Source organism: Rana temporaria, chromosome 3, assembly GCF_905171775.1.
Source record: "Rana temporaria chromosome 3, aRanTem1.1, whole genome shotgun sequence".
Taxonomy (NCBI): domain Eukaryota; kingdom Metazoa; phylum Chordata; class Amphibia; order Anura; family Ranidae; genus Rana; species Rana temporaria.
This window is the reverse complement of record NC_053491.1, coordinates 5,387,622-5,414,335: the sequence shown is the minus strand read 5'-3', so window position 1 is coordinate 5,414,335 and position 26,714 is coordinate 5,387,622. Positions and strand designations below refer to the sequence as shown.

At 46.6% G+C, this 26,714-nt stretch overlaps 1 protein-coding gene across 1 annotated transcript in view; it reads right to left on the bottom strand.

The window, feature by feature from the left end:
• The window catches only part of ADGRA2 (adhesion G protein-coupled receptor A2), a 258,205-nt gene that overhangs the window by 56,634 nt on the left and 174,857 nt on the right, over positions 1 to 26,714 (bottom strand). The window contains exons 4-7 of the mRNA XM_040342182.1: positions 24,767 to 24,838; positions 8,843 to 8,914; positions 6,869 to 7,032; positions 4,492 to 4,705 (exon numbers count right to left, since the gene is read on the bottom strand). Coding sequence (XP_040198116.1) covers positions 4,492 to 4,705; positions 6,869 to 7,032; positions 8,843 to 8,914; positions 24,767 to 24,838 — 522 coding nt within the window. The remainder of the gene's footprint in view (positions 1 to 4,491; positions 4,706 to 6,868; positions 7,033 to 8,842; positions 8,915 to 24,766; positions 24,839 to 26,714) is intronic.

Below are 26,714 nucleotides of genomic sequence, written 5' to 3'. Positions count from 1 at the left end.
GGCAGCACATAAGGCACAGTGGCAAAATTTGGGGCACAGTAACAGCATATGGGGCACAGTGGCAGCACATAAGGCACAGTGGCAGCACATGGGGCACAGTGGCAGCACTCGGGGCTCAGTGTCAGCATTTGGGGCACAGTGGCAGCACTTGGGGCACAGTGGCAGCACTTGGGGCTCAGTGGCAGCATTTGGGGCACAGTGGCAGCACTTGGGGCACAGTGGCAGCACTTGGGGCATAGTGGCAGCATATGGGGCACAGTGGCAGCACATAAGGCACAGTGGCAGCACATGGGGCACAGTGGCAGCATATGGGGCACAGTGGCAGCATATGGGGCACAGTGGCAGCACATAAGGCACAGTGGCAGCACATGGGGCACAGTGGCAGCACATGGGGCACAGTGGCAGCACTCGGGGGGTCAGTGTCAGCACTCGGGGCTCAGTGTCAGCACATGGGGCACAATGGCAGCACTTGGGGCACAGTGGCAGCACATGGGGCACAGTGGCAAAATTTGGGGCACAGTGGCAGCACTTGGGGCATGTTTTTTTTCCCCAAATTTTTCAGTTTGTTTGCGCCCCCCAAAAAATTTTGAGCATCAGTCGTCACTGATTGGATAATAAATTGAGTTGATGGGGGCGGCGGGCGGCTGTAGTAGTTTATACGCAGCGGTGGATTTTCGGAGACTGGAAGCGGCTCAGGAATGTTTCACGTGTCGATTCTGAAGTGTTATTTTTCCCCTGCGCTGTAACAATGGAGCGTGCACAGACTAGGTGGGCCGAGTGACTCGGATTTTGCCGTCAATCGCTCTGGGTTTTTCTTGGTGCACCTTGGCAAAGGCAATCGCACATCCGATCGGAGTCCCTGAACGCACAGGATGCGCCTCCACGCTGGGAGGAAACGGCTGATTTGCCAGCTAGGAATAAACAGTTTATCGGAGGGCCGGAGTCAGCAGGATGCGGGGCTGTAATACCAGAGCCATTTGCTAAATTTAAACGCAGACTGCGGAGTGTAAACAAGACATTCCTGCTCTCCCTCAAGCCTCCAATTTTACAACGGCCCAGTCCTACATCCCCCCCCCCCTCGTCCTACAACATAAACACCAGCCCATAGGATGACGCATGCATGGAGCTCACAGCACACGTGCAGAAAATGCCCGCAAGGGGGGAAAAATGGCAGCAGACGGGTTTATTTTTCTTAGGTTCTTGGGAGGTGTCACAGGTCTGGTTGGTCGGGTCGGCCTCAGGTTGGGAACTCATCTCAGTATTAAAGTGGAACTCCACCTGTCCACTCGCTCTGCCATTACTACATGCTGCCTATGCAACTAAAGCCTTGATCCTGCCACCCTGGTTTCTGAAGCCTTGATCCGACATAACCATTCATGGGAATTTCTCCCAATAAATAGTACGCAGCAACAGTCCTGAAGAAGGGGGGAGTCTATTCCCTCAGAAACGCGTTGCCTTGATGTAGGTGTTGCTACTTTTTAATAAACGTCTATGAACCATTTTTTTCCCCCTCCCTTTTCCCTTCCGCCTCCTCTATCCCCCCCTTTTTCCTTTCCCCTCCTCCTTCTTACCCTTAGGCTGCATTCACACCTGAACGCGGCGTATTTTACTGCGGTTTTGCCGCGACAAATTGCAGCATTTTGTCCCGCGATTTGCCGCGACAAAACACAGCGTTTTTTAAGCCTTACATACGCCGGAGGGGTGATCATCATTGTCGGCTATGCCGAACGCCGAAAGCCGCCTGAAAAAAAGGTCCGGGACTTGTTTTGAGCTTCAGGCGTACGGCGTTTCCGCGTTCGGCGTGGAGATGTGAACCATCTTCATAGCCGACAATGTTAAATCACCCCTCCAGCGTATTGCAGGCTGCAATAGCGTTGCGCTACAGGCGACAAAACGCCTAGGTGTGAATGGAGCCTTAGGCTGCATTCACACCTGAACGCTGAGTATTTTACCGCGATTTGCCGCGACAAATTGCAGCGTTTTGTCCCGCGATTTGCCGCGTCAAAACGCAGCGTTTTTTAAGCCTTACATACGCCGGAGGGGTGATCAACATTGTCGGCTATGCCGAACGCCACCTGAAAAAAAGGTCCGGGACTTGTTTTGAGCGTCAGGCGTACGGCGTTTCGGCATTCGGCGTGGAGATGTGAACCATCTCCATAGCCGACAACGTTAAATCATCCCTCCAGCGTATTGCAGGCTGCAATAGCGTTGCGCTACAGGCGACAAAACGCCTAGGTGTGAATGGAGCCCTAGGGTGTCTCAATTGATGCCGCTTGTTGCCCAACCGGGCCTTCATTGGTGATTCACACCGGCTTCTCAATGCTCCAAAGTAAATGTGATATTGGTAGCTTTGCTACAAGTTAGATTTCCACGACACTGTAATTATGAGAGTGTGTATTTTTCCATAGATGCTCTTGGTTGACTCCTCCTGAAGAAGCGGCATTGGCCACAAAACTTGTAGAGGACCAAGTCTATACCTACATCACTGCGCCTCTACACACCTCTGGGGGCTTCCAATTGCTTTTAAATGTTAACCTCCAGTCAGCTCTCACTTAGCTCTGCAGAGGGTAACATCAACTCCCCACCCCTGCTTCCAGAAAGCTCATACAAGCTGTATAAATCTGGACTTTGAATGGGTCTAAAGATGGGAGGGCCTCAGATAAACAGGTACAACTTATGTAGGAGGATTTGTGTAATCTCTGTCTATCACCTGGAATTAGTTCACTAAGGAAAGGGTTTGTATGGGTATGGAAGGGTTTACAACCAAATTAAAGTAAAACAAAACCCCCCAGTATCTTACTGTGAGCCCCCCTCCCCCACCAGTCCTCAAACCCATTTTCCTCTGTGATGAATTCCAAAAGCTTCAGGAGGCTTTTCCTCCACCACCAAGACTTCCAAAAGCTTCAAGAGGCTTTTCCTCCACCACCAAGACTTCCAAAAGCTTTAGGAGGCTTTTCATTCACCACCAAGACTTCCAAAAGCTTCAGTAGGCTTTTCCACCTCCACCAAGACTTCCAACAGCTCAAGGAGGCTTTTCCTTCACCACCAAGACTTTCAAAAGCTTCAGGGGGCTTTTTCACCTCCACCAAGACTTCCAAAAGCTCAAGGAGGCTTTTCCTTCACCACCAAGACCTCCAAAAGCTTCAAAGGGCTTTTCCTCCTCCACCAAGACTTCCAAAAGCTTCAGGAGGCTTTTGCTCCACCACCAAGACTTACAAAGGCTTCGGGAGGCTTTTCCTCCACCACCAAGACTTTTAAAAGCTTCAGGAGGCTTTTCCTCGACCACCAAGACTTCCAAAAACTCGAGGAGGCTTGTAATCCATCAACAAGCCTTCCAAAAGCTTCAGGAGGCCTTTCCACCTCCACCAAGACTTCCAAAAGCTTCAGAAAGGCTTTTGCTCCACCACCAAGACTTCCAAAAGCTTCAGGGGGCTTTTCCTTCACCACCAAGACTTCTAAAAGCTCAAGAAGGCTTTTCCTCCTCCACCAAGACTTCCAAAAACTCAAGGAGGCTTTTCATCCATCACCAAGACTTCCAAAAGCTTCAGGAGGCTTTTCCACCTCCACCAAGACTTCCAAAAGCTTCAGGAGGCTTTTGCTCCACCACCAAGACTTTCAAAAGCTTCAGGGGGCTTTTCCTCCGCCAAAAAGACTTTCAAAAGCTCAAGGAGGCTTTTCCTTCACCACCACGACTTCCAAAAGCTATAGGAGGCTTTTCCTCCACCACCAGGACTTCCAAAAGCTTCAGGAGGCGTTTCCTCTGCCAACAAGACTTCCAAAAGCTCAAGGAGGCTTTTCCTCCTCCACCAAGACTTCCAAAAGCTCAAGGAGGCTTTTCCTTCACCACCAAGACTTCTAAAAGCTCAAGGAGGCTTTTCCTCCTCTGCCAAGACTTCCAAAAATGACAGAAGCTCTTCCTCAAAGACTTCCAAAACAGTAATGGAGGCTGAGACTCGACTCAACAGCAAGGAAGATCAGCTTCTGTCACTACAACTAACATTGGGGCACCAGAGGCTGCAATGACAAGCCTTACTTCAAAGACAAGGCTGAGAAGCAGTAATATTGGGCTTGTGGGACTTCCAGAAATGGCTACGTACTGTCCTTACAAGAAAATTCCTATTGGCCAGGAAGGCTGCCCATCATAATGATGGGCCAATAGGAATGTGTAGGGGGAGTGTTTTTGTGGTGCTGGCAAAGCACCTGCACGACAAATACACTCCCCCAACACATTCCTATTGGTCCATCATTATGATGGGTAGCCTTATTGGCCAATAGGAATTTCCTTGTAAGGACAGTCAGAGATTTGGCCATGACAGGAAAGTTTGGGGGGCTGCGCCTCTGGGTGCCTACACTTTACACCTTCAGTAATTCTCCCCTCCTCCCCTCCCCCCCCCCTGTGACAAATTCCATAAGAATTCTTAGCAAATCGATGTGCATTAAATGTTTTTTTCTACCTGTCGGGGTTACATTTTTCCTGCAATGATCCCGTACCTTGTGAGAAAGGTGCAGTCATGGACGATTGTCTTCTCCAGGATAATGCCCTGTTCATCATCCTCCTCCACCTGCTTTCCGTTATGGTACCAGATGATTTGGCTGCCGTTGCCCAAGTAGCTTGCTGTACACTGGATAGGTATTCTGTCCCCCTGAAACACAACTTGCCGCAAGGATGGGATGAGCTGGTGGGTGTGGAGCTCCGGTGTCCCTTCTGCAAACAGAACAACAGATAATACTTAATGGTAAAGTCATCAGGAAACCTTGGGAGCAGTAATCTTTGAGGGTAGCACCCAGGGCCGGGACAATGGGTGGGGGCAGGAGGGGAGGCTGCCCTGGGCGCAATGGTTTATTGTAGGGAGGGGGGCGCCCTGACCCTAACCCTAGAGGAAGGGGGAGGGCGCAGTTTGGCATCTATGCCCTGGGCGACTATCTGTCCCGATATGGTCTTGTCCCAGAACCTATTCTGTGCCCTCCTGACCCCCCCTGTACTGTGCCCTTCTGCATTACCCCATGTGGAATAGTTGGATCATTCATATTTCAATACATTGAACCTTTGAGTCTCTTATCCTTCCCTTAAATACCTTACATACTATTGATGTTAGGCTGATTGGCTCCCGCTGCTGTCAATTATCAGGGCCCAAGGTACATGGGGGGCCCCTCAATAATCGTGCATTACATCATACTTGTCAACTGTCCCGGATTTAATGAGACAGTCATGCTTTTTACTAAACTGTCCCGATATGGTCTTGTCCCAGAACCTATTCTGTGCCCTCCTGACCCCCCCCTTCTGCATTACTCCATGTGGAATAGTTGGATCATTCAGATTTCAATACATTGAACCTTTGAGTCTCTTACCCTTCCCGTAAATACCTTACATACTATTGATGTTAGGCTGACTGGTCTGTAGTTTCCCGGTATATATCTTGATCCTTTTTTTCTAAATTCGTACCACATTTGCACTACGCCAATCAGTTTGTACCATTCCACTCAGTAAGGTATCCTTAAAAGGGTTGTAAAGGCTCATGTTTGTTCACCTTAATGCATCCTACGCATTAAGGTGAAAAAATACCTGGCAATCACGGGCCCCCTATTTTACTTACCTGAGCCCGTTCACCTGTTCGGCTCATCCCCGGCGTCCTCTTCTCCACGGAGTCTCGGCATTGATTGAATAGATTGATAGCAGCGCAGCCATTGGCTCCCGCTGCTGTCAATTATCAGGGCCAGCTTAATGCAAAGGCAATCCTTGGCACTGCCCAGGGGCTCCAGGTACACGGGGGGCCCCACAATAATTGTGCATTACATCATACTTGTCAACTGTCCCGGATTTAATGAGACAGTCATGCTTTTTACTAAACTGTCCCGATAATGTCTTGTCCCAGAACCTATTCTATTCCCTCCTGACCCCCCTCTACCGTGCCCTTCTGCATTACTCCATGTGGAATAGTTGGATCATTCAGATTTCAATACATTGAACCTTTGAGTCTCTTGTCCTTCCCTTAAATACCTTACATACTATTGATGTTAGGCTGACTGGTCTGCAGTTTCCCGGTATATATCTTGATCCTTTTTTTTCGAAATTCGTACCACATTTGCACTACGCCAATCAGTTTGTACCATTCCACTCAGTAAGGTATCCTTAAAGGGGTTGTAAAGGCTCATGTTTGTTCCCCTTAATGCATCCTACGCATTGAGGTGTAAAAACACCTGGCAATCACGGGCCCCCCCAGCCCCCTGTTTTACTTACCTGAGCCCGTTCACCTGTTCAGCTCGTCCCCGGCGTCCTCTTCTCCACGGAGTCTCGGGAATGATTGAATAGATAGATAGCAGCGCAGCCATTAGCTCCTGCTGCTGTCAATTATCAGGGCCAGCTTAATGCAAGGGCACTGCCCAGGGGCCCCAGGTACATGGGGGGGCCCCACAATTATTGTGCATTACATCATACTTGTCAACTGTCCCGGATTTGCTGGGACAGTCATGCTTTTTACTAAACCGTCCCGATATGGTCATGTCCCTTAACCTATATTGTGCCCTCCTGATCCCAGTATTTTGCCCTCCTGACCCCCCCCCCCCCCGTACTGTGCCCTTCTGCATTACCTCCTGTACTGTGCCCTTTGTGTTGACTAGTCTTTGATCTATGAAATGTTTTCCTTTTGTACTAAGTACTAATAAATATATGTTTATAATTCTATCAACTATTTATACTTTATATCTGTGTCAGTTGGGGCAAGCTGGTAGGGGCCCCAGTGCACTACATTGCCCAGGGGCCCATGATGCTATTAAGACTTCCCTGCCAATTATCATCAGGAAACAAATAAAGCAATGACAAATGCCCTCCCCCCCCCCTCCTCCGTATTTTATCTGTAGGGACACGCACCACAAGTCAGCTGGCTTTCCTTCAGGTTCCGCAGAGGCCGGTCTCTGAGCGCACTGGGGTACGAGCAGAACGTCCGGTCAGAGATCTGGATGGAGCCATTCTTGGTCAATGCGGCCACCCAGCTCAGGTGACAGTCACAGGTCAGGAACTCTGTAGAAAAGTCCCTGGAAAAACAGAAACAGACTCAGGATCTGTCCTATGGAATCTCTCTATATATGAAGGTAGAATCTTCCATATATGCAGGGCTTTTTTTCAGCAGGAACCTGGTGGAACGCAGTTCCAGCACCTCCAGAACTGAATGTATGTAATTGCAAGGGGTGCCGAGGTGTGCTGGAGGGTCTATTGATGATGGCTGCTGGGGAACCTATTGTTGCTGGAGGGAATCTATTTTGTCAAAGGAAGAGGGCCTATTGTTGCTGGGGAGTTCTTCTGTTGCTTGTGGGGGATCTATGGTTGCTAGGATGGGTCTTATGTTGCTGGGGGGGGTCAGTTGTTGCTGGGAGGGATGTACTGTTGAGGGAGGGGGTCTTTGTTGCTGGCTGCTGGAGCATCTATTTATGTTGGAATCTGGGGAATCTACTGTTGCTAGAGGGGATCTGATTTTGCAGGGGAGGAGTCTATTGTTGCTGGGGATGTCTACTGTTGCTGATGGGGGAATCTGTTGTTGCTAGGGGTGGGTCTTATGCTGCAGGGGGGTCAATCATTGCTGGGAGGGATCTACTGTTAAGGGAGGGGTATAATGTTGCTAGCTGCTGGAGGGTCTATTGATGCTGGCTGTTGCGAGTCCATTGTTGCTGTAGTGGATCTATTGTCGCTCGGGTGTCCATTGTTGCTTGATCTATTTTATGCCTTTCTTGTTATCATTAACAAATTTTAACAAATTTCATACAATATACTTAACACCACAAAATGATACTTGGTTCTGTATTCTCTAAAAGGGGAAGTACTTGGAGGTGGGTAGGGGGTGGAACCAAGGAATGTTGCTCAGAGGTGGGTAAGGGGTGGAACCAAGGGATGTTGCTCAGAGGTGGGTAAGGGGTGGAACCAAGGGATGTTGTTTAGAGGTGGGTAAGGGGTGGAACCAAGGGATGTTGCTCAGAGGTGGGTAAGGGGTGGAACAAAGGGATGTTGCTCAGAGGTGGGTAAGATGTGGAACCAAGGGATGTTGCTCAGAGGTGGGTAAGATGTGGAACCAAGGGATGTTGCTCAGAGGTGGGTAAGGGGTGGAACAAAGGGATGTTGCTCAGAGGTGGGTAGGGGGTGGAACCAAAGGATGTTGCTCAGAGGTGGGTAAGGGGTGGAACCAAAGGATGTTGCTCAGAGGTGGATAAGGGGTGGAACCAAGGGATGTTGCTCAGAGGTGGGTAAGGGGTGGAACCAAGGGATGTTGCTCAGAGGTGGGTAGGGGGTGGAACCAAGGGATGTTGCTCAGAGGTGGCTAAGGGGTGGAACCAAGGGATGTTGCTCAGAGGTGGGTAGGGGGTGGAACCAAGGGATGTTGCTCAGAGGTGGGTAAGGGGTGGAACCAAGGGATGTTGCTCAGAGGTGGGTATGGGGTGGAACCAAGGGATGTTGCTCAGAGGTGGGTAGGGGGTGGAACCAAGGGATGTTGCTCAGAGGTGGGTAAGGGGTGGAACCAAGGGATGTTGCTCAGAGGTGGGTAAGGGGTGGAACCAAGGGATGTTGCTCAGAGGTGGGTAAGGGGTGGAACCAAGGGATGTTGCTCAGAGGTGGATAAGGGGTGGAACCAAGGGATGTTACTCAGAGGTGGATAGGGGTGGAACCAAGGGATGTTGCTCAGAGGTGGGTAGGGGTGGAGTCAAGGGGCAACTCAGATAGGAGTTCCTGCACCTATTCTCTGAGAAAAAAAGCCCTGCATATATGAACATAGAACTCTCTAGATATTAACATAGAACCCTCTATATATGTATCTAGAATCCACCATATATGAAGATAGAGGACCCGAATACTCACACAGACTTCAGTCCAGGCAGCTCATCAAACACCCCGGAGGGGAGGGTAGAGAAGATGTTTCCCGATATGGAGCTATAGAAACAAGAGAGATGCAATTATGAACATCTGAAATAATAGATAAAATAAAAACATATAATCTGTTTCTCAGCTTCAGTTGGGTCCCATAGGTGACATAAGGAGTCTAATAGACCCCGGATATCCCCTCGGAGAACCTGTCATTTATTACTATGGCGTCACAGAGGTGCTCTCAGCCCCCCTACATGATAGTAATAGTGTTAAAAAAAAAAGCTTAGAAACGTTTCAATTTAATAAAATTTGAAAATAAAAATAAAATTTGGTAAAGTAATTTTTTTTTAAAGGCCTTCGCCCCTACATGCACGTGCATGTGCATGTTCGGTGCTCTTACCTACGCAAATGGCGATTGGGTGTTGCCATGTACACTGAAGTAAGAGCAATAGTTCTAGGTAGACATGTGCAATTTTAGTTTAGTTCCAAATTAGTTTTTTAACAAATTTTGTTAAATTCCATAATTCCGAAATCTCAGAATTTCCGAATTTTTTAATTTCCGAATTTTCAGAATTATGAATTTCCGAAATCTCTGAATTTCCGAATTTTTTAATTTCCGAATTTTCAGAATCATGAATTTCCGAACTTTCGAATTCCGAATTTTCGAATTTCCGAAATTACGAATTTCAAAATGTTAATTTCGGAAATGTGAACATTTTAATTTAGGAAATTCGAACATTTTGAAATTCAAAAGTTCAAAAGTTTCGAAATTCGGAAATTCAGAAACTTCAAAACCAAAAATTCGAAAATTTGAACAATCGAAAATTCTAAAATTCGGAAATTCTAAAATCGGAATTTTTTTAATTTTCCAAATTTTCTAAGTTCCAAATTTTCCGAATTTTGAACACTGGCGGCAATTGATGGGGTACACTGGCGGCAATTGATGGGCACAGTGGCAGCGTTTAATGGGCACAGTGGTGGCAATTTATGGGTACAGTGGCTGCGTTTAATGGGCACAGTGGTGGCAATTGATGGGCACAGTGGCAGCGTTTAATGGGCAGAGTGGTGGCAATTGATGGGCACAGTGGCAGCATTTAATGGGCACAGTGGTGGCAATTGATGGGTACAGTGGCTGCGTTTGATGGGCACAGTGGCTGCAATTGATGGGCACAGTGGCAGCGTTTAATGGGCACAGTGGTGGCAATTTATGGGTACAGTGGCTGCTTTTAATGGGCACAGTGGTGGCAATTTATGGGTACAGTGGCTGCGTTTGATGGGCACAGTGGCTGCAATTGATGGGCACAGTGGCAGCGTTTAATGGGCACAGTGGTGCCAATTTATGTGTACAGTGGCTGCATTTAATGGGCACAGTGGTGGCAATTGATGGGCACAGTGGCAGCGTTTAATGGGCACAGTGGTGGCAATTGATGGGCACAGTGGCAGCGTTTAATGGCCACAGTGGTGGCAATTTATAGGTACAGTGGCTGCGTTTGATGGGCACAGTGGCAGCGTTTAATGGGCACAGTGGTGGCAATTTATGGGTACAGTGGCTGCTTTTAATGGGCACAGTGGTGGCAATTTATGGGTACAGTGGCTGCGTTTGATGGGCACAGTGGCTGCAATTGATGGGCACAGTGGCAGCGTTTAATGGGCACAGTGGTGCCAATTTATGTGTACAGTGGCTGCATTTAATGGGCACAGTGGTGGCAATTGATGGGCACAGTGGCAGCGTTTAATGGGCACAGTGGTGGCAATTGATGGGCACAGTGGCAGCGTTTAATGGCCACAGTGGTGGCAATTTATAGGTACAGTGGCTGCGTTTGATGGGCACAGTGGCAGCGTTTAATGGGCACAGTGGTGGCAATTTATGGGTACAGTGGCTGCGTTTAATGGGCACAGCGGTGGCAATTGATGGGCACAGTGGCAGCGTTTAATGGGCACAGTGGTGGCAATTGATGGGCACAGTGGCAGTGTTTAATGGGCACAGTGGTGGCAATTTATGGGTACAGTGGCTGCGTTTGATGGGCACAGTGGCTGCAATTGATGTTTTTTTTTTCAGTTTGTTTGTGCCCCTCCAAAAAATGTTGAGCACCAGCCGCCACTCCATCCCCTGCTCCACTTTTTAAAGAGGAATCACACTTATGCCGCGTACACACGAGCGGAATTTCCGTTGGAAAATGCCTGATAGGAGATTTTCATCGCAGGTTCCGACCGTGTGTAGTCTCCATCGGACTTTTTCTGTCGGAAATTTCCGACGGACTTAGATAGAGAGCAGGTGCGTTCTGTTCGTTCGTCTGTATGGAATATCGACGGGGAAAAAAAACACGCATGCTCGGAAACAATTTGACGCACGCTCGGAAGCATTGGACTTCTTTTTCTCGCCTAGTCGTAGTGTTGTACGTCTTCGCGTGGTTTTAACGCTCGAAAGTTCCGAGAACTTTTGTGTGACCCGTGTGTATGCAAGCTGAGCTTGAGCGGAATTCCGTCGGAAAAACCACCCAAGGTTTTTCCGACGGAAAAATCTGATCGTGTGTACGGGGCATTCGAATTTTGTTCATTTGAGAAACAATTTCCATCCTGCTCCTTAGAATCTTCCCTCCACCGTGTGGGAAGATTCTATACTAACCATTAGAAAATAGAACAAACATTCACAAAAGAGAAAAAAAAACATTTTGGAAGGAAATTCTACTAGTATCTGGCCCGGCTTAGTCCTAAAAAATGTGCGCGTTCTGCGTTTTCTCCGGACCGGGTCCTGGTTGGGAACGCAGTGACCGGCGCTCCTTTAGAAGTTTCTAATAACGACCTCTGGTTTTACTGGCGGAGACGACGGCTGACTGCAGCACAAAAAGGTAGAAACAGGAATTACAGGCCGCCTCCTCAAACCTGTAACCGCGCCCCCCACGTCTCCAGCTGGGATGGAAGCGACGGCCGGTCACGTGACCGCGCCTGCGAGCTGACGGTCGGTCTTCCATGGCCGCAAAATAGTGCCGGAGCTTCGCTGAACATAAAAAAAAACACAAGAGAGGGGGGGGGGGATGTTCGTTCTACTCGTCCCCCGAAAAAGAGCCCCCGGGCGCGGCGAATGGCGAGTCAGAATGTTTTACAGCCAATGCAAGTGTCGGGGGAGTGCTGGCATTTTAATGGCGGGATATTTTAGGGAAAGGGCCCTCGTTCCTCTGCCTTGCGGTCGCTGAAATAAGAGGCTCTATTCTGGGCTCTCGGGGAGGCGGCGGCCAAGATAAATATTTGTCCTACTTTATCATTTTTTTTTTTTAGCCTTGAATGTTTCTCGATCCATCGAGGCCCCCGAGGCAAAAGATACGACCGACGATCCCGATATTCTGCCGTGGTCATCAAGACGAGGAAGGATTGGGAAGGTGGGAAAATGCGAACAATTCTGCGAGTCTTTTATTAACCCCGCGATGCCCACAGCACATTGATTCCCAAGCAGAGGTACACTATATTGCCAAAAGTATTGGGACGCCGGCCTTTACACACACATGTAGTTAGATTCAGGTAGGCAGGCGTAGCGTTGCGGCGGCGTAGTGTATCGTGTTTACACTGCGCCGCCGTAAGTTAGCGAGGCAAGTACATGATTCACAAAGTACTTGCCTGCTAAGTTACGGCGGCGTAGCGTAAATCGGGCGGGCGTAAGCGCGCCTAATTCAAATTTAGCTGAGGGGGCGTGTTTTATGGTAATGGGGGGTGAGCTTACGTGACTGACATATTTTACGAAAGGCGCATGCGCCGTCCGTGTACATATCCCAGTGTGCATTGCGGCAAAGTACGCCGCACGGTCCTATTGGTTTCGACGTGGACGTCAATGACGTAAATCCCTATTCACGGACGACTTACGCAAACGACGTAAAAATTTAAAATTTTGACGCGGGAACGACGGCCATACTTAACATTACTATTCCAGTTATTTGATGGAATAACTTTAGGCCTGATAATGCGTTACGTAAACGGCGTATCTGTACTGCGTCGGCCGGGCGTACGTTCGTGAATAGGCGTAGCTAGTGATTTACATATTCTACGCCGACCGCAATGGAAGCGCCACCTAGCGGCCAGCCTAAAAATTACACTTTAGGATACGACAGTGTAAGACACTTACGCCGCTCGTATCTGAGCCTAATTTAAGCGTATCTGGTTTCCAGAATACGCTTAAATTAGCGCCGGCGCACATTCAGACTTAGGCCGGCGTATCTACTGATACGCCAGCCTAAGTCTTTCTGAATCCACCTAATGGACTTTAATGGCCTCCCAGTCTTAGTCCGGAGGGTTCAATATTGAGTTGGCTCCGCCCTTTGCAGCTATAACAGCTCCACCTCTTCTGGGAAGGCCGTCCACAAGGTTTAGGAGTCTATTGGTGATATAGGACATACACTATATTGTCAAAAGTATTGGGACACCGGCCTTTACACGCACATGGGGCTGGATTCAGATAGGTTAGCGGATCTTTAGATCTGCGTAACCTATCTGATTTACGTTATGCCGCCGCTATTTTTTGAAGCAAGTGCTTTATTCAGAAAGCACTTGCCTCTAAAGTTGCGGCGGCGTATCGTAATTCCCCCGGCGGAATTCAAATTCCGCGGCTAGGGGGCGTGTAGTATTTAAATCAGGCGCGTTCCCGCCGATCGAACAGCGCATGCGTCGTCCGCAAATTTACCCAGCGTGCATTGCTCCAAATGACGTCGCAAGGACGTCATTGGCTTCGACGTTAACGTAAATTACGTGCGGCCGTATTCGCGAACGACTTCCGCAAACGACGTAAAAAATTCAAAACTCGGCGCGGGAACGACGGCCATATTTAACATAGGATACGCCGCACTTACCCCTGCTATAGCAGGGGTAACTTTCCGCCGGAAAAAGCCGAACGCAAATGGCGTAAAAATAAAAAAGCGCCGGGCGGTCGTTCGTTTCTGAATCGGCGTAAATGCTTATTTACATATCCGACGCGTAAAAGATATGGAAGCGCCACCTAGCGGCCGGCCTGGAATTGCAGCCTAAGATCCGACGGTGTAAGTCACTTACACCTGGCGGATCTTAGGGAGATCTATGCGGAACTGATTCTATGAATCAGCCGCATAGATACGACGGCCGGCCTTGAATCCGGCCCATGAACTTTAATGGCCTCCCAGTCTAATGCCGCGTACACACGGTCGTTTTTTGTGATGTAAAAAAACGTCATTTTTTAGCATGAAAAAAAAAACGAAGTTTTTCAAACTTCATTTTAAAAAACGACGTTGCCCACACACCATCGTTTTTTCAAAATGCTCTAGCAAAGCGCGGTTACGTTCAGCACGTACGGCGGCACTCTGTTCCATTCAAGCTCCCGTCATAACTTGCTTCTGAGCATGCGCGGGTCTTAAAACGTCGTTTTAGCCCACACACGACATAAAAAATTGAAGCATGCTCAAATTTTTTTGGGTCGTTTTTCAGAAGACATAAAACAACGTTTCCCCCACACACGGTCATTTTAAATGACGTTTTTAAAAATTACGTTTTTTTTTCATCACAAAAAACGACCGTGTGTACGCGGCATTAGTCCGGAGGGTTCAATATTGAGTTGGCTCCGCCCTTTGCAGCTATAACAGCTTCACCTCTTCTGGGAAGGCCGTCCACAAGGTTTAGGAGTCTATTGGTGATATAGGACATACACTATATTGTCAAAAGTATTTCGACACCTACCTTTACACGCACATGGGGCCAGATTCAGAAAGGAGATACGACGGCGTATCTGCGGATACGCCGTCGTATCTCTGAGTGTGCGCGGTCGTATCTATGCGCCTGATTCGTAGAATCAGTTACGCATAGATTTCCCTAAGATCCGACCGGCGTAAGTGTCTTACACCGTCGTATCTTAGGCTGCATATTTACGCTGGCCGCTAGGTGGCGCTTCCGTATAGTTACGCGATGAATATGCTAATTAGGTAGATACGCCGATTCAGAAACGTACGTCCGGCCGGTGCATTCTTTTACGTTAGGCTTTTTCCGGCGTAAAGTTACCCCTGCTATATGAGGCGTAGCCAATGTTAAGTATGGACGTCAGGACAGCGTCGAATTTTGCGTAGTTTACGTAGTTTGCGTAAGTCGTACGTGAATAGGGCTGTGCGTAAGTTACGTTCACGCGGAAAGCATTGACTATTTGAGGCGTAATTTCTAGCATGCGCACTGGGATTTTTTTTACGAACGCCGTTCGTTAAATACGTCAAGTACGCGGGGTCACCATTCATTTAAATAAAACACGCCCACATCATCCCCATTTCAATTAGGCGGGCTTAGGCCTGACAACATACGTTATGCCGCCGTAACTAAGGGCGCAAGTTCTTTCTGAATACAGAACTTGCGCCCTAATTTACGGCGGAGTAACGGATCTGAGATACGTTACGCCGTACCTAAAGATGCTTCAAAGTATCTAAATCCGGCCCATGGACTTTAATGGCATCCCAGTCTTGATCTGTTGGGTTCAATATTGAGTTGGCTCCGCCCTTTGCAGCGATAACAGCTTCTCCTCTTCCGGGAAGGCCGTCCACAAGGTTTCTCCATACTATTTCCTATTCTGTCCAATGTATATGTGTTTTAATGTCTAAACTGCTGGCAACAAAAGTGAGTACACCCCTAAGTGAAAATGTCCAAATTGTGGCCCAAAGTGTCAATATTTTGTGTGGCCGCCATTTTTTTCCAGCACGGCCTTCACCCTCTTGGGCATTGAGGTCACCAGAGCTTCACAGGTTGTCACCGGAGTCCTCTTCCCCTCCCCCATGACGACATCACAGAGCTGGTGGATGTTGGAGACCTTGTGCTCCTCCCCCTTCCGTTTTGAGGATCCCCCACAGATGATCAGTAGGGTTTAGGTCTGGAGACATGTTTGGCCGGTCCATCACCTTTACCCTCAGCTTCTTTTTTTTTTTATAAATTCTTTATTTTTCATTTTTCCTCATTTCACAATTCCATAAGAACAGGGATATTATCATATCAGAAAACAAAAACCAACAATCCAACCACTATACATTATACTTGTTCCTGACCTATCTCTAAGCTTAACTGCTTCTAGCACATATACTACCATATAAATCAAAAATAATTCCTCGTTCTTCTTATTTCCTATTCCCCCGGGACATTTAACCTGTCCTCTCTCTGTTTAAGGAATTGAGAAACCCAATCTCCCTCTCACCCACCCCAACGTCCGGACCCCTTGTCCAAAAACCTTCCCGAGCCCGGGCAAAAAAAAAAAAAAAAAAAAAAAAAAAAAAAAAAAAAAAAAAAAAACAAAAAAAAAAAACCACAATACTTTCAGTTCCTCCCTCTCCCCCCCCCCTACTCCCCTCGTTCCCTATACCTATCATAGGGAGCCCATATCTCCCTATACTTCCCCTCCTGTTCCCTCAGAGCCATCGTGAGATTTTCCATACATTGGATTTCCCTGATTTTTTCATGCCATTGAGGTCTACTTGGTGAACACGTGCTCTTCCATAAAGCTGGGATGCAAGCTCTAGCTGTTATTAGTAAGTGTCTTACCAAAGATTTTTTATACTTAACTACTGATATAGGGATGTCTAACAACAGGTAGACCGCTGGGTTCTCTCCAAGAGACATTTCAGTTATCTCTTCTATTTCCTCAGACACCATCCTCCAAAATTCTTTCACTCCTTCACAGTTCCAAAAAATATGTATCAGAGTTCCTTCTTCTTTTAAACATCGCCAACAAAGATTTGACGCTTGTGGAAAAATTTGGTTTAAAACTTCCGGGGTCTTATACCACCTACTCAGGATCTTATATCCTCCCTCCTGATATTTGGATGCTAGAGAGGCTTTATGATTAAACTCAAAAAATTTTCCCTTCTGGTTCTCTGTAAAAGTTACCCCTAGGTCTCTCTCCCAAGCATGTATAAAGCCTATTTCTTGTGGAGCTTTAAGTTCATTTACCAGGGAGTAAAATATTGATAACGAATGTCTCACCGCCTCTCCCTTAAGACACAATTTCTCAAATTCCGACAAACTCGTCCTCACTGTTGTCTGGCTCTGTATTGATCGCAGGAAACCCCTTAGCTGTCTTCGCCTGAATGGTTCTAGAACCTCTGCTAGTTCACTTTCAATTTCCTCCCATGTCATTACCCGATTTTCCTTCTGAAAGTGAATCAATCTGGTTTTGCCTTGTCTTTTTAAATTCTCGAACCCTGGGTCGTTTACACCCGGCATAAATGCCGGGTTTCCCAGGACCGGAGTCAGAGGATTTGCTTCTGTTTCATCATTTGATTTTCTAAATACTTTTTTCACCACATTGATTGTCGTCCCTATTGTTGGATGCTTTTTAACTGATTGTGGTAAAATGGATTTAGAAAGCCAAATTAGTCCTTCCAACGGTATTTCTATCATTGCCTGTTCTAAGAGGATCCATGGTTTGATCTTCGGGGTAACACACCAATCAAGGACTCTTGACAAATGTACAGCCTCATAGTATGCGAGTGGATCTGGGAGACCTATGCCCCCTTTTTCTTTAGGTAAAGTTAAGATATCTCTTCTGACTCTGGCTGGTTTCCCTGCCCATATGAATCCCGCAAACTTCATTCTAATCTCTTTCAGGAACCCTTGAGGTATACTGGTAGGGAGTGTCTGTAATAGATATAATATCCTAGGCATTGCATTCATCTTTATAATATTGACCCTGCCAAACCAGGTAAAAACCTCCTTATCCCATTTCTGTAAATCACGTTTTATTTGCCTTGTCAACGGTGCTAAATTAAGCTCTAAGATTCTATTTAGTTTCTTCGGGATTTTAGTCCCCAGATATCCAATATGAGAATTTGTCCATTTAAATGGAAAAGAGGCGGCTAATTGTCGTTGTTGTACCATATTCATCTCCACCCCCATTGCCTCCGACTTGTCATAGTTTACTTTAAAATTTGATAGCGCGCCATATTCAGCAATCTCAGCCAGCAATGGGGGAAGAGATAAAACAGGTTCCGTAAGAGAAAACATCAAATCATCCGCAAAAGCAGCTAACTTGTATATTCCTCCCTTTACACAGATGCCTCTAATATCGGTATTCAACCTTATCGTCCTCAAAAAGGGTTCAAGTGTCAAAATAAAAATAATTGGTGACAGGGGACAGCCTTGCCGCGTCCCATTCCGTATCTCAAAGGGTTCCGACATAGTCTCGTTTATCTTTATTCTAGCTTTCGGCTGTGAATATAGGCTCATAACCCATCTTTGCATCCCCTCCCCCAAGCCGATATATTTTATAATTGCTTTTAAGAATTTCCAGTCGACCCTATCAAACGCTTTTTCAGCGTCGGTGGATACCAGAACTAGTGCTTTCTTGGATACCTGGGAGAGATGGATCGCGTTAATCACCCGCATCGTATTTTCCCTGCCTTCCCTTCCTGGGGTAAATCCCACCTGATCTTGGTGTATCAAATCAGGGATATGTGGTAATATTCTATTTGCTAGAATTTTTGTAAAGATCTTCAAGTCAACGTTTAATAACGATATAGGGCGATAATTGGAACATAGTGTTAAATCTTTTCCCTCCTTGGGTATAACCGCTATATGTGCCATAAGGGCTTCCTCCGGTATCCCCTGTCCTTCTCTTATCGCGTTATATGCTTTTAAAAATCTTGGCATCAATTTTTCTGCATAGGTCCGATAGTAAAAGAGGGTAAACCCGTCGGGGCCGGGGGCTTTACCTGTTTTTAGCAATTTAAGAGTATTTGTGAATTCTTCGGCCGTAATCGGCCCTTCCATATCTCTCCCAATTTCCTCTGCTAATTTCGGCATTCCCGCCTTCTCTATATATTCCTTTATCTTCTCCTCCTGCCTACTCATCTTTCCTGTATCCCTCTCTTCTTTTAGTTGATATAATTTCGTATAATAATTTTTAAATACTTTTGCAATTTCTTGTGAGGATTTCACTATCCTATCTCCTGTTGTTTTGATGCCATCTATATGATTTTGGTTCCTCGTTTCTCTTAAAGCCCTCGCTAGCATTCTACTCGGCTTATTGCCATATTCATAGAAGGCACGTTTACCTCTTTTTAGTGAGGCTTTTGCGTTGTCTGTTAGTAACAGATTTAGTTCATCTCGTGTCTGCCTCAGCTTCTCCTCAATCTGAATAGCCAACGTTTTTTTATGTACATTTTCTAATTTACGAATTTCTCCCAGTAATGTTTCTATCTGTCTCCCTATCTTACGTTTCCTTTGTGTTCCCATTGAGATTAAAATCCCTCTCATAAAGCATTTATGCGTTTCCCAAATACAGCTAGGCGACACCTCTCCCACCTCATTATCAGAAAAGAACCCTTCCATTTCCTGAACTATTTTTTCCTCATATTCTGGGTCTTTCAGAAGGGACTCGTTGATTTTCCAGTGCCACTCGCGAGCTACAGGTTCTCCCCATTCCAGTTTACAATTTGTTGGTGAGTGATCAGAAATTGTAAATGATCCAATGGAGGCCTCCACAATATTCTGTAAAATATTCTGTGATACAAATATATAGTCTATTCGGGAATATGTTTTATGTTTGGCTGAAAAAAAGGTGTAGTCTCTCTCATGGGTATGACTAGTCCTCCAACTATCTACCACCTGTATCCTCTGTAGCAGACGCTTTGCTTTACTTAATTTGCTATATGATAGGTGTGATGTTCCCTTAGATGTATCTAGGATAGGGTCTAGGGCCATATTCAAATCCCCTGCCAATATGATTCTTCCTTCTGCATTCAACTGAATCACATTAATGTATTTCTCCAACGCTGCAATCTGTCCTTCATTAGGCATATAGACATTAACCAGAGTTACTTTCTGGTCGTTTAGGTATCCTTTTACTATAAGTAGACGCCCTTCCTCATCCTGAATTACCTTTAGTTCTTTCCATCTAATCGTCTTTGATAGCATAATTGCCACCCCCTTCGTCTTTGTTGTCGATGAGGAACTCTGATAGACTATTGGAAATCTATGATTGCCCAGTTTTGGGTTTTTATTTTTCTTAAAATGAGTCTCTTGGAGAAAGACGACCTGTGTCTTTAGTCTCCATAGTTCTGCTAACAATTTAGCTCTTTTCTCAGGGTTATTTAACCCTTTTACATTATAAGACATCAAATTGATCTTAGCCATTTTAAAAATCTCAATCACGTGGCTCCTTGGGAAACTAATAGAGGTGCCCAATGAGGAAATAAAGGGCTAAAAGATAAGGGAGTCCCCCCCAAAAGAGGGAGAAAAGACGGGCGAGAGAGGGGAGAGGGAGAAAAGACGAGAGAGAGGAAAGAGAGAAAAAAAAAAAAAAATGTATATTTTCTCTAGTCCTTCAAACCGGTTGGTCCCCTAGGATCCCAGTGAGGACAAAAAAAAAAAAAAAAAAAAAAAAATTAAGCGTCTCCGACTTCCCTCCACACGGAGGAGAGGCGCTTTAGTGGGCTAAGGTGTGTGAGCACCGAGGAGAGTCACGCCCTATTGTAAGTCCGGGTGCGTTTCCCTGATTTACCCCTTTCAGTCCCCTCCACCCCTCAATTCTAGTCGAGCACACGAGAAATGGGATATCCCCCCCTTCATAAAGACCTTACCGCTTAGACATATTCAATTGTATACATATACTATATAAGCACCTTTTAGACATATAAATCTCTGTCTAACTGTCTACCATTTAGAGGTAAAAATTTCTTTTTTTTTTTTTTTTCCCCTCTTTCCCTGTCTTCATTCTTCTTCACCTTTTAAACCCCTATTAACATGTTACCCCCAACGTACTTCTAAACTCCCCCCCTCTCCACTCTCTCTCTCCTAACCTCCTAACCCATATCTTAACTCTTTATGTCTGTCCCCCCCTCTTGTGTCTCCACCAAGAAAGGAGAAAGAAAAAAGAAGGTTCTATTCCCCTTTCCCTTCCCTTACCCTTGCCTCTTCCTTCTTCCTTCGTTTTCCTACTAGGTCTTCTTATTAGGCCCCTATTATCCCCAACACTCTCTCACCCACTCTTACCCTCCCCACCTACCCCTATACCATCTTCCCTTACCCCTTACCCTTCCCTCCCACCTCTATGTCCTATTCCAAAAAAGTATCATGGCCTATTGGCCTTTAGTGTTTCAAAGTGTGTAGATGTGAATGTGTCAGCCTTTTATTGGGACTCCTCTAATCAAAAAAGAAAAAACCCCCCCCCCCCTTCTTCAATACTCGATTTCCCCACATCCCTAGTCTCCCCTAGTAGTGAACCACCTTATACCTTTGCCCATCCCATCCCATCCAACCCCTCCCCCTATTTATAGACTCAGTGTGTCTTATATTATACCTTCCCTGATCTTTAAATCAAACAGATCTAGGGCTCTAGTGACATAGTGACTTAGTGAAACCCCCCCCCCAAAAAACCGTTCTCCTCAAAACGCCCCCCACCCCCCTTCTTTTTCCTTTTTTTTTTGATACAACCCCCCCTCCCTGCCCCTCCCCTCACAAACCCCCCCCTTAAACCCCCCCCAAAAAAAAAAAAAAAAAAAAAGAGCGTGGCTGGAGATACTGGCCTACTAGCCCACCTATTTTCTGGATCTTTCCTCTGTCATTTCCCTAGTGCTCTATTTCCCCCATAATAGACCCACCTCAGGGAGGAGGAGCAAAGGGAGCATCTATAAGTTTATACACATATATACACATATATACACATATGATCGGGCCAATAAAGCCCCGTCACTCAGAAATATTCCACTCTTAACTTATAGCCTTCCCCACATGGGGATAGTACCTTCCCTCCCAAACCAAGTCCGAGTGTTCCCAAAAAAGAAAAAAGAAAAAGAATAAGGTCTTCAACAAAAAAAAACAGTCGGATATGGGTATGAACCTCAAGAATCACCACGAACAAAAAAAAAAAAAAAAAAAAAAAAAAGATATACTCTCCAGTAGGCCTCCCCCCAAATGGGTCGGGTAGAGACAAAGAGAGAGAGAGAGAGAGTGCCAAAAAAGAAATAAAAATGAAAAAAGGGGAGAAAAAAAAACACATAAAAATACACTTTCCCTTGAGAGGGGTCATCTTCCATAGGTCTCTCCATCTCCTCTTTCTCTTCAGAATTGGGGTGGGGAACTCCCCCATGTCCTCTACTGTCTTACCCCTTTTAACCTTCCCTTACCACAGTTTATCTAGGCTCTCTTTCAGCTGTGACTGGCAGCTCTAACCAGTTAGGGACTGCTATTGGTGTTGACCCCAAAAATTCAAAAAGCGCTGGGAGCTGGGACGGTTCTCTTAGATTAAAGTTCCTTCCTTCTTTTTTCACATTGACGGCCAACGGAAACCCCCATCTGTATATGGCTCCTTGACCGCGAATATGTTCTAGTAGGGGCCTTAACAAGCGCCGTCGTGCTTTAGTTTGCCAACATAAATCCGGAAATATTTGTATATTCGCCCCCTCCCAGATCACCGGTCCTTCTTTCCATGCTTCCCTGAGAATTTCTTCTTTTTCTCTATAGAAGTGTATACGACATAACACATCACGAGGGTTAGTCTGATCTGGATTCCTTGTTGTTGGGACCTTATGTACCCTGTCTAGCTCCAAAGGGGAGCCTGAGCTTTTTTTTAGAATTTTATTAAAGATGGCCAAAGCAGCTTCCCTTAACGCCGCCCCCTCACAACTTTCTGGTATTCCTTTTATGCGTACATTATTCCTTCTACTTCTGTTATCTGCCTCTTCAGCATTTAACTGCAATCTGACCAGCTGCTGTTGCTGTTTCTCCCACTTTTCTTCTAGTACCCCCAATCTGAAGTCCACGACCACTTGTTGCTCCTCCAATATGCCCACTTTTTGCTCCCCCACCCCCACCTTTATCCGGACTTCTTCCAACTCTTCTTTCCAAGTACTCGTCATTAACGTTAACATTTTCTGAATATCGTCTCTGGTTGGGAGAGCCTGAATAAGCCTGCTTAACTGGCGCATATCAGGTATCAGCTCTGATTCAGATATGTCCCCCGTATCGGGCATACTCTGTACATTCTGTATGCTAGACTGCATGACTTCTTCTGATGTATGCTCGCTCTCTTTAGAACTTAATAATTCATCACTTGTTGCACCCTTCTCCCTCTGGTTTAGAGGTGGGGATGGTGCAGGGGATATAGGGGTTGTAGACATTAGTGCTACTACAGATGGTGCCTTTGTATACTCTCTAGACCCCTTATTCATATCCCCCGCTATATTGTCAGCTATTTCCAGCAAAGCAGGCCGTAACAGTATAGGTGTTTCAAAAGTACCTTTATTCCACGCTGTTGCTTCTGAGGCCACCTCCGTCCACCCCTCCACTGGGGGTCTCTCAGTCTCACCTATATTGCACAAGTCAACTGTGTTGTTCACCGCTCTGACCACCGAGGTAGCTGGGCTAAGGACTGGTTCTGATGCAGTTACCAACTCCTCACCAGCAGTCCACTGTTGTCCTTTTATCACCGGCAAGTCTGAAACAGTTACAGATACCAGTGTATTCTGAGTCGCTGTTACCGCTGCAGCCTTGAGGAGACTTTCAGATATTGATTCCCTTCTCAGAGCCCTACTTCCGACGGCTTCCTCCTGCTGCTCACCTCCCCTCCTCACCGTCATGTAGCGTGTGATGTATGAGTGGCAGGGGGCTTGAACACCTCCTACGCGTCTTCCTTGGCTCTTTCCCCGCCGCGACATCAGCTGTTTGGAACCTCCGTCAGGTACTGCGCTCTCCACCCGCTCACCGCCGACTTTCGATAGGGGTATGAGGGTGTCGGAACCGTCGTTCAGGTGCTGCACTCTCCCCCCCTGCTCACCGCAAACTTTCGATGGGGGTCGAGGGGGTAGAGGGGTCCCGGAACTGTCGATCTCCTGCTTCAACGCACCACGGACTCAGAGCTCTCCTCACTAGCGTGCGTTCACTCCTCCATGCTCACACCACCGTCCCGGAAACGGAAGTCCTGAGACAATAATTACCCTCAGCTTCTTTAGCAAGGCAGTGGTGGTCTTGGAGGTGTGTTTGGGGTCGTTATCATGTTGGAATACTGGTTTAGGAATGGTGTCTATGGGAATGTTTGACCGTTCTTCCAGAAGCGTATTTATGAGGTCAGGCACTGATATTGGACATGAAGGCCTGGCTCGCAGTCTCCACTCAAATTCATCCCAAAGGTGTTCTATCGGGTTGAGGCCAGTCAAGTTCCTCCACCCCCCCCAAACTCGCTCATCCATGTCTTTATGGACCTTGATTTGTGCACTGGTCCATATCATTTGGTGGAGGGGGGATTATGGTGTGGGGTTGTTTTTCATGGGTTGGGCTTGGCCCCTTAGTTCCATTGAAAGGACCCCTTAAGGTGTCAGAATACCAAGACAGGACTCTGTGCAGGCCAGCCAAGTTTTTTTCAATGGATCCCAATATCCCCATGATAAATCATGGGGATATTGGGATCCTTTGTCTGCACCACGGCCATCATCTCTGGTTACATGTCATCTCTTATATGCTTCGAGCGCTAAATATATCCCCACTACCTGTACTATGGGTGCCAGCATTTTGCTTGAATGTTAGTATCCTAACATATTTTTTTTTACATCTTTCCAGAATACAAATCCCCCTGAAGAAGACCAAATTGTGGTCGAAACGCGTCGGGGTATTCTTATGGAAGCTACTTGATCAATGGCACTATATATTATTCCATTGTATCATTTAATATTCAATCATTGTTGAGATAGGTCTCCAACTGTCTGTAACCTGAATGTATTTAATATTACAACTATCTGCATCTTCATTACTCGTGATACAGAAACCTAGTAAAGATCTCTTTTATACATTTCCATGTCTTTGAATTTAATATACGTTTCACAGTATGTCACTCAAAAGCCCCCGGGGGGAATTTCACCTATGTATAGTATATATATTTTATATACATTTGGTTGGGTATGGTATACAGTATACTTCATATATACATTTTGTTGTATATTTACATACAGGCGGCCCAGACTGCTCAGTCCTTGGAACGCGGCCGGAATGACGCAGCCAATTCTGTTGTTGGAGACGTCCCTGGAAGAGAAAAGAGATCGGTCAGGAACGGCCCGGCGGGCGGCAGGAAGGGTACAAGGAAGAGGAAGTAGGAGGATGAAGAAGACATACGTTTTGGTCATTTTCAGTGTGATATTGGTACATGAAGTTCTTTAGCGCAATTTTGGAGCGGGGGGAGGTCTGGAAACTGCTCCAAAAACATACGAGGAAAAAAAAACGCACTAAAAACATAAGGCAGTCGTGACGCTCAAGTGTGAACCAGTGTTAATTTAGTCGACTAAATGAATACTAGTTTAGTCTACTAAAACACAACCAAAACTAAAATGCCATTTTAGTCAAAAGACTAAGGGGCAGATCCACGTACCTCGGCGCTTCTCTCAGCCGGGCGCAGCGTATCTAAGATACACTACGCCGCCGTAACTTATTTTTTTTTTTCAAATCCACAAAGAATTTGCGCCGTAAGTTACGGCGGCGTAGTGTATCTTTGGCGGCATAATGGCGCGGCATTCAAATCTCTGTGATGGGGGCGTGTTTTATGTAAATACGTCGTGACCCGACGTAAACAAGGTTTTTTTTTTTTAACTGCGCACGCGCCGTCCGTGGGGGTATCCCAGTGCGCATGCTTGAAATGAAACCGGAACAAGCCAATGTTTAAGACGGTGACGTCATTCTACGCAAATCACTATTCGCGAACGACTTACGCAAACGACGTAAAAAATTCAAAATGCGAGGCGGGAACGACGGCCATACTTAACATTGAGTACGCCTCATAACAGTGGGGTAGATTCAGGTACCTTTTGCGGCGGCGTATCTCCAGATACGCCGCCGTAATTTGAATTCCGCGCCCGCGTAACGTTACGCCGATTCACAAAGGCAGTTACGCTGAAAAAATAGTCTTCCTCCACCGACGTAACTTGATTGCGGCGGCGTAGAATTGTGTGCAATATAACGTTGGCCGCTAGGGGCGCTTCCGTTGTTGTCGGCGTAGAATATGCTAATTACCTAGATACGCCGATTCACAAACGTACGTACGCCCCGGCGCAATTTATTTACGTCGTACGTCCGTACAAAACGTCAATCACCTCAGGTCATCATATATTTACATAAACACGCCCCCCCTTCCACATTTGAATTAGGCGCGCTTACGCCGGCCCCATTTACGCTACGCCGCCGCAACTTACGGAGCAAGTGCTTTGTGAATACTGCACTTGCTCCTGTAAGTTACGGCAGTGTAGCGTAAATACGATACGCTGCGCCGCCGTATCATTGCGCGACCCAATTTACACCAATTAGCCAGATTCAGAGAGACTTAGGACGGCGTATCAGTAGATACGCCAGCCTAAGTCTGAATGTGCGCCCGCGCTAATTTAAGCGTATTCTGGTAACTAGATACGCTTAAATTAGGCTCAGATACGAGCGGCGTAAGTGTCTTACACCCTCGTATACTAAAGTGTAATTTTTAGGCTGACCGCTAGGTGGCGCTTCCATTGCGGTCGGCGTAGAATAGGTAAATCAGTAGATACGCCTATTCACGAAGGTACGCCCGGCCGACGCAGTACAGATACGCCGTTTACGTAACGCATTAGCGGCCTAAAGTTATTCCATCAAATAGATGGAATAGTAATGTTAAGTATGGCCGCCGTTCCTGCGTCGAAATTCGAAAATTTTATGTCGTTTGTGTAAGTCGTCCATGAATCGGGATTTACGTCGCTTACCTCCACGTCTAAATCAATAGGCCCGTGCGGCGGACTTAGCCGCAATGCACTCGAAATGTAGGCGCACGGTGCATGCGCAGTTGCAAAAAAACGTCAATCACGTCGGGTCAAGCCTAATTATCATAAAACACGCCCCCTCAGCCAAATTTGAATTGGGCGCCCTTACGCCCGCCCGCTTTAGG